This window comes from Pyrgilauda ruficollis, unplaced genomic scaffold (assembly GCF_017590135.1).
Source record: "Pyrgilauda ruficollis isolate IOZ18807 unplaced genomic scaffold, ASM1759013v1 scaffold10, whole genome shotgun sequence".
Taxonomy (NCBI): domain Eukaryota; kingdom Metazoa; phylum Chordata; class Aves; order Passeriformes; family Passeridae; genus Pyrgilauda; species Pyrgilauda ruficollis.
In genome coordinates this window covers 9,926,349-9,939,025 of record NW_024508101.1, presented here as the reverse complement: position 1 = coordinate 9,939,025, position 12,677 = coordinate 9,926,349, and the positions used below count along the sequence as shown (strand labels likewise).

The 12,677-nt window shown below is 40.9% G+C and overlaps 1 protein-coding gene across 1 annotated transcript in view; it reads right to left on the bottom strand.

Annotated features, from left to right (window-relative positions):
• Nucleotides 1-12,677, bottom strand: part of UROC1 (urocanate hydratase 1) — a 30,348-nt gene that overhangs the window by 10,823 nt on the left and 6,848 nt on the right. The window contains exons 6-14 of the mRNA XM_041462427.1: nucleotides 12,321-12,382; nucleotides 11,342-11,408; nucleotides 10,631-10,774; nucleotides 7,289-7,377; nucleotides 6,757-6,819; nucleotides 6,395-6,574; nucleotides 5,788-5,885; nucleotides 5,466-5,538; nucleotides 4,248-4,369 (exon numbers count right to left, since the gene is read on the bottom strand). Coding sequence (XP_041318361.1) covers nucleotides 4,248-4,369; nucleotides 5,466-5,538; nucleotides 5,788-5,885; nucleotides 6,395-6,574; nucleotides 6,757-6,819; nucleotides 7,289-7,377; nucleotides 10,631-10,774; nucleotides 11,342-11,408; nucleotides 12,321-12,382 — 898 coding nt within the window. The remainder of the gene's footprint in view (nucleotides 1-4,247; nucleotides 4,370-5,465; nucleotides 5,539-5,787; nucleotides 5,886-6,394; nucleotides 6,575-6,756; nucleotides 6,820-7,288; nucleotides 7,378-10,630; nucleotides 10,775-11,341; nucleotides 11,409-12,320; nucleotides 12,383-12,677) is intronic.

The window sequence follows — 12,677 nt, the reverse complement described above, 5'->3', positions numbered from 1 at the left end:
AAATGAAATATGGTTTACATGTACTGTCCATTTTTGGTCACCTGTTTTACTGCCAACCTATTATTAATCTTTGCTAAATTAGTCATTTCATCAAACTCCATGACATTGGGTACTGAAATCCAGTCTTGTACCACGTAGTGAATAACTCCTTTGAGGCAGCCAGCAGAAATTCTCCAAAGCAGCTCACAACACACACTTGAGGATAAGTTACACCAATGGACACCATACATGGGATGAAGATTTACAGCACAGCAGTTATTCTGTACAACGTGGTCCTTGGATGTTTTTGTACCAAGATAAAACTGAGGTCTTTTATCCAACGAAGAGGGTTGTTGCCTCACATTTCTATGGAACAAAAACTGCACAGGAAAATTTATAATGCAGTGGTTACTTTATACATAAATCACCCTACTCCTTGTTTAGATGTATATGTTACTTAAGAAGACAATTATATATGTTAGCATTCTCCAGCTTCTCTTTCATTTATATCTGTCTCATTCCATTTCAATCAGCCAACTAAAAAGGAACAAGAATATATTTCAAGTGAAGGACAGTGAAATATGGCACATATCAGTCACATGGTGACCTCAGCACAATCAGCTGCCTCCAAAGGCACAGCACCATTTGTAGTGAGTGAGTCACAAAAGGGATAAGGGGTAAGTAGTGGGACAGAGGTGTTTTGCTGTCCTCATTTAGGAGGTTTTACAGCTCAGACGGGGTTGCAGTACCTGAAGAAGTTACTGTCTGTAAGCTCTTCCTCTGTGGGCTGAGCTGTGTCACATTACCTTGCCCTGAGAGTCACACTCAGCTACCAGAGCCCAGCTGGCCTGCGACAGCAGTGACCTGCTCATGCACTGCAGCTTCAAGGCAATCATCCCTGCAGGTGCCAAGGCAGGGTGTTCTCTGTTACTTTCCAGCTCTCACCCCTTTTCATGGCAAATTATAACATAAAGATAACTTATGTTTCAAAGTCAAGCTGGAGAAACTGCACACTGCTAACTTGAAATTGTCCCTGAGAAGAGTGCTTGGAATACTGCTGCTGCTCTAGGCAGTATGGCAGCAGTTATGCAGGGTAAAACTAGAAAAAGGAAAGAGGAAACTGTAAGAAGCTCACATTGAACCTGTGTTAAACACATAGTTTAAGGGAAATGAAAAATATGCTCATTCCTGCAGAGGCAGGCCTTCCATACCAAGAGCTTTAATGATCCTAAAGAGACCTGTCAGTGCTCAAGGGGCTGGCTTCAAGTGATAGCTTCTAAACTCTGCAGCGAGGATTAACATGTCAGCACTTCACTTTGCAGGGAGTGAAAGATGAAACAGCTGCTAGTGCTGTCCTAATAGGATTGTGCTGCCACTCAGCAGCTTTAAGGAAGCAGCCTCTGGAAGGTAATGGGCACTGTTCACTTAGGTTACTGTAGATATGTAATGGCAGTTCATTGGAATATCTCTAAAAAAACCCAACAAAACAAAACTGAAACAACAGAGAATGGGTTCCTGTCTATCACTTTTACAGGCCCTATCAGAAAACACAGCATATTTTATACTTCACAGTGCACAGACTCGCAGAAAAGATCTTACAGAGGAAAAGACCTACAAAAGAAAAGCCAGATAAGAATACTGGCTACAAGGACCTATCTCAACACAGCATATCTGTCCCTTCCAGCCAGCTCCAATAAACAGTTGGATTTCATCAGTTATCCCTGAGGAAGTGAGAAATACTCCCTTTTATTTAATTTCCTGCAATTGGAAAAAAAAAATCTCACCAATTTTTTTTTAGAAAAACTTTATAATAACTCCATCTATCTCATTTGCTAAACTGCTGCCTCCACTTTCCCATCCCAACAGGAATGTGTTTTGAAGTCAGGCAAGCAACTGTATTGCTTCTGGTATTTCACCGGCCCTTGTACACACCTAGGGTTTAAAATATACTGAAAAGCATTGTGTACCCAGAGAAATTGTCCCAAGGAACACAGAGACTGGCCCTCTTAGAGAGATTTACATTCTTATGCATCAGATCAGCCTTCAAACTACCACAGAGGTCCTAAATCCAAGTTACACCCCAATCATCAGTGCTGCATCTCTCATGCAATGCCCTCCTAAAAGTTCAGGTAGCTTAGAAGTAGAAGCAGATAATAAAATTACAAGTTTCACAAACTCTGAAAGAAATTCATCTCCAGAAAAGAAGAAGAATGGTTAACAGTGGACTTAAGGCCAAGTTAAAAGTTTAGACTTGGAATGCAACAGAGTTCAGCTTTGTGCAGTTTTCACTCAGATTTTAGAACAGATTCTTTCATAAATTTCAAAGGTAGGCTCAGATTTCAGATATGTGTATGTGTGAAGCTATCCAGACCCTAAAATTTGGTCCAAACCCAGGCCTCATATAAAGTCAACTGCAAGTGGATTATTCAAGAATATATATGCAGGAATGGCTGCTTATTTTCTGATCAAATTCTGTTTTTCTTTCTCTATGAATCAAATTCCCATTTTCCTGTCAAATTTAACAACTACAGCCAAATTTAACAACTATAGCCTCGAATAATAGCCTTGCCTTTAAACCTGTTTTCACCTGTTGGGATTTTTTATATGTAATTTTTTTCATTTAAATTAAGAATATACAAATAATAGTTCAATGCTTTTTGTTTGTGCAAGAGACTTCTCTCCCCAGCTTTACATTACATCTATATAAACACCCACATACTCCTGTACACAGAGTAGCTGATTCATTTCCCAGTCTTGCAATGCAAACCATCCAAAGGTCACACAATGGTTCAGTGTTGAGAGAAGATTTGTGGAATCTGCAGTACATGGCAGAAAAATTACTGCAGATTTCTGGACAGATCCAGCAATACAGCAAGGGATTTCATCCTCCCTTCAACAAAGCCAAGGGAACCAGGCTTAAAAACATGGAAGTTTCAATACCCACGGAACAGAGCAGGCACTTCTGTGTTATTGCAATGTGCTGGTTGTGCATGAAACACAACTCATGCTCTGGTGCTACTTCTTTAAAATGACTCCTAAGAAAAGATCAGGAGAATAGACAGAACCAAGGACCTTGCAAGGTCAGACCCACTGTAAAAATAATTTACCTCTTGGGAGGAAAAGGAGGCTGGACACCAGCCTTACATCATAGGAAGACAAGAGTAGTTTTATTCCAAATGAACATGGTATATCCTTTACAAAAATACCACCTAGGGTTCTTCCAGTGCTGATTGTTCCTGAACAAACAGGACAGCATTCAAAATTTTCACATTTCTATTTGTATTTCAATGTCTTTGATGAAAAAAGCAACAATTATTTCAATATTATGAGGGAAAAAATTATTATGCTTTTGTTCTCAAAATGTGGTTTGGGTTTCTGGTCCATTTCCTTTTGATCTGGAAGAATTCCTCAGAATTCAAGGGTTACTTTGTTGATTCTGGAAAGCACAAACTTGGTGCTCAAAACAGACGAGCTGAGGACTTCAGTGCTTGGGGACAATGACAAGGCTTTGAGCCTGCTGTCTGGTAACTGCAAAGGTAGACAAAGAAAGGGAAAGGGGTAGGGCCTTCCTCTCCATCCTAGGACACCAGGATTAATGTTTGCAGACACAAAATTAGCTTTGTCTCACTTCCTGTTCATAAGCAGGGGAGATCAGTAATAGCTCAGTTTCAGGGATGTGGAAGAGTGCAATTCCTAGGTCCTAGAGAAGCACACAGAGCCATGCAGGTGTTCCACACTGGTTCCACCAGTCAGTAGAAATAGCTGTCAATCTATTAACAAATGATAAAAAAGATCTCAAAATTGTAGTCACAAAAAAATGACACTGGATGGAGCACCACACTCAGGAAACCTGGGTTTCCTGTCACTGATTTCCTTGCTAACCTCTCAAAAGCCTCCCTAGATTTCCATGCTTCATTTGCCTGTGAGACAGGGGTAAAGCAATTTGACTCCTTAAATTACTCTTGGAGTCCTGATGGTGAAAGAAACTGATTGCCTTAAAGTTTCAAGGTAAAAAAGTTTAAAAACACTTGTAACAAATAGAAAAGCTCTTAGCCCGAATTGCTTTGGGATCAACATCCCTGGTGGTTTTATATTTTACCTACAGGCTACACTCCTAGTAGGAGTTTGGACAACAGCAAGACTTCCTGTGTAGAAGGAACCTGGAAGACCCTGCTTTCCATGTTTTCAGCCAAAAGATAACACACATTTCAACTCTGGGTTTCCTTTTCTCTCCAAACCCCGGGGAGGGGGTGTGGGATGATGCTCACCTCCCTGGCGGATGGAGTCCTCCAGCACTGACATGGCAATGGAGTCAGTTGTAGCAAGGTCCCGTGGGTCACCTGAGGTACAAACCCAGCGGAATGGCCCAAATCCCAGGGAAAAAATGTCCCTGGGAAGAGAACATGTTTCATTAAGAGATAGTTGAAATTCTTTCCTTATTTATCCTGGCTGCTAGCAGTGCTTTTTCTTTCATTAGCTGGGGACAGAAGAATTTGAAACATTTTCAGTGCACTAATCTAAACAGAAGCATCAAGGACCATTAACTGAGAAATTAAACAGTGCTATTTCATGCAGCCATCCATTGGTATATAAAAGTATAGTCAGGCCAGAATTCTGATAGTCATGCTGGACAGTTCAATCAAGTGCATCATCAGATGAATTGCAGTTTTTCTTCTGTTTCATCAAATACACTCTCCCTGCTGCCTGGTCTTTGTGTCCTTAACCCAGGCTAACCCGGAGTGCATCTGCACTGTCAGACAAGGGCAGGTTCTGACCGAGTGCCTGAGTCCAGACTCATTTGCTGTCCACATTGTTTACATACAATAGTGGGACACGCTTCACTTGAGGGCCGGAAGAAGAGATCTAATCTGGTTGGGGCCTTACTCTATGTCCAGGCTCTTGTTCACATGGTATGGGCAAGCTAAGCATGAGTCAGAGGAAAATGAGTTATAAATCCAGCCCCTCAACAGATCTCCTGAGCTCAGCTGTTTCTGCAAGCAGCATGTACAGTGTGGGCAAGAGGCACAGCTGGTGACAGGCAGAAGAGCGTCCTGTTCCCATCATACTTTTAACTTCAGGGCACATACAAGGCTTGGATGATTTGGAATTGATCTCTGCTGCTCTGAAGAGACAAGCCCTCAGCTTTTAGCACCTAGAAGTGAAATTGCCTCTAGTCACAGTCTGAGGCCGTGACCTGGCTCTTCTTGAGCAGAACTGCTTAAGGAAAAATCATGCAAGGACAAAATGCAGTTACTCATGTAAAGGAGTGAAGAGTGATGATTTTACAATGGCTACCCTGCACTAACTCTAGCATAACACTTGTGAGAGCAATTTTCCTACTGATCATTAATCATAGCAGATCACTGTCAGTCTGCACTAATCAGTTAGTAGTACTAATCTGTACTACTAACTCTGTAGTACTCTCCCTCTGAACAGAGGGAATCACAAGGTACTTGACAGCATATTCCCAACTCTGCACAACATACCCCATGATGTGCTGAACATAGGAAGGATATCGAAATTCTGTCTTATTTCCTCCTTTTTTTGCAACATCAGCACCTATAAAAGAATTTTAATAGTCAGTCACTTGATGGAGGAAAACTATAAAATGCAAAGTCAGACTGCACACAAGATCCTATGAAAGTTGTATCTCAGCCAGGGAGGGCCACGGATCTCAAAGAACAAGAGAGAAAGAAGGACTAAAGATTAGAATTATAGTGGCCAATCCTATCCCAGTTAGCATACACAGCTGGGAAGATGCATGCAGGATTGTCCTCACTTCCACCTACAACTCCAGGATCTACTCACCAGCTCTCTGAGCTTCCAAGAGAAAAGCATTGCCATAATCCCAGAAAAACATGCCCTTATCAGCTAGTTTGTTAATAGCAGCCACATGCCTCTTCAGACTGAAATAAAGAAGGAAACAATTATTCTTGATGAAATATGAAAAAGGATAATATTAACTAACCAAAGGCATGGGAGTAGGAGGAGACAGAGGGAATAGAAAGACCCCAGACACATTCAGACATAAACCCACGAGACATAAATTGAGATGCTTTCTGTCTCTATAGCACTTGTTATCCCCAAAGCCTGAAGTGATTTACAGTCATTGAGGAAACTTCATTAAATAGCAAAGAGGTGTCACTCACATCTTTCAGCCAAGCAATACAGCCAGCTCTGGAGATGGAGGCTGATAACAAAAACCAGCTTGCACAAAACTGCAGAACAGTTTAAGTAGTTCACAAAGCAAGCAGAGAAAAAACTGAAAAACAGAACACCACTGTTCTGGCCTCTAACTTGTCGCAAACCACCCAATTTACCCTTTCTTTCCAGTAGTGGACTGCACCCCCTCACTCCATGGCCTGAAGGGCACCTAAACCCAAAGGTTAGGAAGACAAAAGATCAAAACCTTCACCTCTCCTGTACCAGTGTCCGGAACTTCCCTGGGTTGGAGGAGAGCAGCTGCTTTCCCTCCTCAAAGCCCAGCTGCACTGGGTAGTACCCCCCATTGAATGGGTTGTGGCAGGAGGTCTGGTCAGAGCCCAGGTCAACCAGCAGCTCTCCTGTTGTGTCCAGCTCATGCACCAACCTCTCCCTAGGGAGGACAGCAAATGAACACAAGGGTGAGGATCTCCCTTCAGACAGCACATTTTCATGAGCACCTAGAGTAATGTACTCAGCACTATATTTAATGTCTCTTTCAAGTTTGGGAACTAATTCCACATTAACCAAAAAGCCAGAGCATTAATGTACTCATTATCCACTCATACTACTTACCACAGATCTACCACATTCCCATGGTAACCCAAACTGAGGGCAATTTTATTCTTTCTTGCTTCTCTAGAAAATAATAAAAGGATTGGTTGAAGAAAGTGCACCTAGTTCTATATTGAAATGTACAAATCACACAGAGAATCAAACCCAGAAAAATAAAAAAAAAAGCCTGTATGTTGCTTTCAACACTTATCTAGGAAATAGATCTTTCAACATTTACATAATTATTAATCACGGATTCCGTGAAGCTTGAGTGATGCTGCAAGAGTAACATTAGTTGTAATTGCTCCATGCATATTCATGAAACTAAATGAAGACATGTTTAACATGTACAAATTATGTGAAGCATTAGAAGTCACTAATAAAGATTTCTTCAGCTTGAGAAGCTGGATTCACATGCCAAAGCAGACCTGGAATGAGAAGAGGTGTCCCTCAACCCCTCCTATGTGCAGACCACAACGGCACAGCACAGAAAGATGTGAGTGCAGGGTTAGGAAGCAGAGTTAAACTCACAGAGTCAGGTTACAATTCATACCTAAGGCGAGCAATGCAGTGGTCCAGGTTGTTAGAGATTTCCATCAGCCACCCCTGCTTGTGGCGTTTCAGAAGTGCTGCTTCATCAACCTAAGAGAAATAGCAGAGGTCTTAAAACTCCTGTTTCCCCTGTGCAGTCATTTTTACCTTTAGTTTTTCAATTAACCTGCAGGAAACAAAAAAAGTAAAGGTAATAAACCTACCATTACCTACAGTTATACATATATAGAGTAAAGATACAGATTTATATATAACTATTGCTTAAATGCTTATTTTTCACACGATTTTTTTAAGCTCTCTCTTATCTTTCACTCCAGGCTCAAAGCAGGAAATAGAATTTTTTGATACATCACTTCCCAAAATATTTTATGAATCAAAATTTATCATTGAAATTGTATAAGAGGTAATATAAATATTAAGTATTCCTATTGTTTCTTTTTGTGATTATGTTAAAAGGCAAAAATGCTTCAAATTTATTTTTGAAATCTGGCTACTTTTTGTGAAAAAAAAAAAAAAATTAATAATTAAGAAACTATTTTCATTGATCAGCCCAGAGAGACGTTTCTGCCAGGCTGCCCAAGATGAAGCTATGGTTTGCTGAACAAAATTAACCCTCACTTGTGTTCTTGGACTGCTGGTTGAAAACCTCAACCAAATATGGAAAGAAAAGAGGAAAGTACTTTCCTGTCCCAGCTGCCTAATGCCACTGAAAAATAGCACAGAGCAAAACAAAACTATGTCTTTAATCCCCTCTTGCTTGAACTTTGAAGCTCCAAACAAGCTGAATCCCAAATCTGTACTCTCTTCTGGGCTCAGCTTCTGTGTGTGCCTAAGAGACAGCTGGATAAAAATATAAATGGATGGACAAATGATGGAGGCTTTGGCACAAATTCCATATCAATGGTCCAATGTACAAGCTTGCACATCATTAATACATTTATAATGAGCTACCAGTGGCATAAGGCAAGAGGCAAAATTAATTTAAACCCATATTCTGTGGTAGCAACAGATTTAAACCCCCCACAGTGATGTGTGTGCATGAGAACACATAACCTGGTCGTCTTCTAGTATTTCATTAAAGCATCTATAATCTTGCCCCATCATTTCAATTCTTTCTCATTAAGAAGGCATTTATATGTAAATTAAATAAATTCTGTATTCAGGAATTGCTTGAACACCAGGAAACCTTTTCTTTCCCAATTATTCTTAGCATGGGACACCATCCATCATTTTTCACATCAGTAATGAAGACTATCCTTCCCAAACCCCAGATTATGATAATAACAGTATCACTGCCAATGGAATTATTCAGTAAAGTCAGATGCCATGGGGGACAGCTTCTTCTGAGATATTGAAATCAGCACAGGAGGAACAATATTAAGTGGTCTGTATGAATTACAGGAATTGGGTTAATTTAAATCCCCACATAACACAGATCATATCTATTTAAATGTTACCACATCCTACATATTTTACTTTAGCTCCCTCTGACATTCCTAGTTTTTCACAGACTTGCTGGATCAAGAAAACTGGCTTCCTTTGAACCACACTTTCAAAAAATATGCTCATTTTTGGATCAGTGTCTCAGTAATTTAAAAAATTGCATAAAGAGGATGAGCTAATGTTGCCTCCAGTGTAATCCCAGAGAGCCCAGTGCAGCTCAGAGGAGATATCTGGCCCTCCACACAATTATTTCATAAAATTGCAATCAGCTTCCTGTCAAACAGGAGAGGTAAAATACTTGCAGCACTAATCCCTTCTGTCGGAGCTTCGGAAGCCCTGGCTGACAAAATGATCTCTTACACAATTCAGTGTCATTTGCATAAATAGTTCCTTAAATAAATAATATGTACATATATATAGCTATCCACATGTGCTCCTGAGACTCATTTCCGACAAGGATCATCTCACAGGAGATAAAAACCAGGCGAAATTCAGTCCCCTGAACAAAATCATCTGCAGCTATAGAGATGAAAAGGACAAAGGATGGCTGTGAATGGCATTCACTGAAATCTTGCCTTTGTATTCCAGCATTTGAAAGACCATAATGACAGAAGTCTGAATAAAGATAACTTATTCATTAATAATTTATTCAATAGTAAATTGAATAAATTTATTTTATCTGCAGGGAGTACCTGATGAGATCCCAAATACATCTCAAAATCACCTTTGCACCGTTACTGTAAAGCTGATGAATCCCAAGCCTTCCATGAAAGGCCTGAGGCAGCCAGAGCAGCCAGCGTTGCTGCACATGACGTGGGCAGTCTGACCCACCATGTTTGGAAGTTTAATTGTAGCTAAAATAGGTCAGATTGTGATATTCTTTCCACTGCAGTGTGACATGCCCACAGCAGAGGTTTCCCAGCTGACTGTCTGTAAATGACTTTAGCTGAGAAGGCCAAGCTCCCCCTCCAGTGAGCTCTGAGTGGGGCTTAGTTCCCAAAAATCCCTTCTGAGGAGCAGCAGGAGCCCATCACCAGCAGATGTGCAGAAAAACCCAATGCATTTTGGTCAGCCTTGGATCCTATCATCCCCTATGCTAATTGCATGGGCATTAGCAGTCTTCCAATCACAAATCATTATTAGATTCTCTTTGCTAATGGGAAGAAATAGCTGGGATATTTTAGCATGTTAGGAACAGAGAAATTTCCCACTGGAGGTCAGACTCTCTACAAAGATATAGTGTGGGAGAGCTTTGGGAACAGGGAAAATGGTACTACAGAACTTCTCCCACATCAGCATTTTCTCCCAGCTGAACTCACCTTCATGGCCTAAAAACTGTGATTCTCATAAGTGCTTTTTCTTAACCTCAGAAGTCAACTTAAAAAGTCCCACTGACTTCAAGGAATCACAACAAGCACCTTAATTAGTACCAATCTTGATGAGTGAACAATGCCAACATTTTTAATGGGTACTTCCTATTGCATCTGATAAGGGTGCTGGAGGCTGGAAAGGTTAATCAAAGTTAAATAACGTAACTAACACATTCTTAACATAAACTGTTTTTGGCATAAGAGGATGCAGTTCTCGTGGGAATTGCCTGTGGAGATAACACTTTTTCACACATGAAATGAGGGTGGTTCAAACACTGGGAATGGCTCATCTGACAGCATTATTTGTGAGGCAATCGTAAGTCCATATCCTTGCAGTCTGATCCAATGAGCGAATGAACAGAGAGTGGAAAAGCAGTGAACAATGTTCAGAAATGGAAAAAAGATACATATCTTAGAAAACAGTACATTTTCTCAGTTTGGCTTGCCAGGGTTACTTCAGGAACCTGTCAGATCAGAAGAATGGGGGTTCTGACACACGAATGACAGAATGCCTGCAGCACTGCTCTCACCTCTGCAATGATGCCCACGCAGCCGGCAATGACTGCAGCCTTGGCCTGGGCCCCGCTCATCCCCCCGAGGCCGGAGGTGACAAACACCTTCCCAGACAGGTCCTCTGCCCTCAGGTACCGCCGGCCTGCGTTCAGCACTGTGAGCTGCACACAACAAACACAGCCATCACCAGCAGCCATTTTCACTGCAGTCCTGAAATTTAAACATCTTCTGTCCCTTTAGCAAACAGACTTTGAAACTTTGGGGTCGTCAGCATCACTAAACACTTTAATCCTTGAAGGGGGAAATATGTTTCAAAATGATGTTGTGAAACCATCTGTCCTCATTATGCTTATTTCTCTCACCATGAAATAAAATAATCAGTGGTTCCCAACACGCTGCTCTTGAGATAGAGAGACTTAAGGGTGGCTGCAAAGGACAGCTAAGGAAAACAGCCAAGAAAATGTTTTTCTATAACACATCAATTCATACTTCACATATTGTAGCTGAATATGAGCTCAGATTGAGACCATGATTGGAAATCCCTTCAAGTCTGTGTTCTGGATAAGACATATCTAAGTGGAAAAAAAAATTCTTTATGGAGCAGGCAATAAGAATTTCTTTAGTAGAAGCAGTTCCTCTCACAGCAATCCAACCCACTCCCACAGCCAGCCCCCATGGGAGAAAGCCTCCTCCAAGAGGGGCTGAGAGAGCTTTCCCCAGGTCCTTACCACGGTGCCATGGACTATTCCCTGAGGCCCAATGTAGCAGTAGCTCCCTGCAGTCATCTGACCATACCTGGGGACAGCAAGGAGCACAGTGACACCACACATTGCTCAGGCTGCAGTGGCACTTGCACTTGTCCACTTGTGTTTGAGCTACAACAAAAACCCCTCTGTGCTTCACTTCATTGTTAAAGATCTGCTGTTACCAAATTCTCAACTTAGAGTTTTACCATTAGCAATGCACCAACACATTTTGGAGGAGTGTTTAACTCATTAAACTGAGTTCAAAAATACATGGATCAAAACCTGAGTGTAAACTTGTCTTGGCGTTCAGCGCAGTGACTGGGACCAAGGGACACTCTTCTTCACCTCACTGGATCTGTCATTGGGTTCCAGTGCACTCCTGCCTGTCTGACACATGGCCACTGTGGAAGCTTGTAGCCCAGAATGGTTGACCTCATTCATACTAAATTCCCAGAGAAGTGGGACAGCTCTTTGGCTGTTTGATTTATTCTCTCCTTGGTACACAAAAGAGTGATAATCTTGTGCTCATCAACAGTAGAAGAGTATGTAAAAATCATTAAAAAATTATCACTTTCTACATCAAAGTTTCTTTTAGCATGAAAGGATGTTTTACAACTTGTGTTTTCCATAGACTGCAAAACAACCACTGAAAATGAGAACTAGCAAGTGCTTTGAGTGGGTTATGATTAAGGCTTTAGGCCATTGTTCTGCCAAGTCTCACACATAAACCTAATATTAATTCCTAACAGACCTCAATTACATCCTTATATATGTGGCTGAGCATAACTCAAACTCTGAAGTAATTCCATTTAAGTGTGCATTAATGCTTTGCAGCATCAGTACTTCATGCAGCACAGTTAAAATGCATCTGCATTAGAAATTTTAACCAGTCACTGCTTGATGTCTGAATTATATTTTAGTCAAGTATTTGATATATTTTAATAGTGAGCTATCTTCTTACATTGTTACACCCAAAGCAAACATCTTCTCATATTCATCTCTGGAGGAATAGTTGGGAATAACCTGAGAAAACAACGAAAATAAAATCCACATAAGCAAATTAGAGATCTAAGCGGGTCTTTTAAACAGCCTGAATTTCTTTAACTATTTCTATAACTATTACATACACAGAAAAACAGTAGAAACAGGAGGAGTAATCCAGGTGTTTTATTTCATGTATTCTAGTATTAGAAAAAAATACGTCCAGTCTTCCTGGCACTGTGACTGCCACACAAGTTTTAAGGAGAGCAGTTCCCCAGCCACAAAACTAACCTGCAGGGGAATGGATATTGAATGGCTCAAAAGACTGGCCATGAAC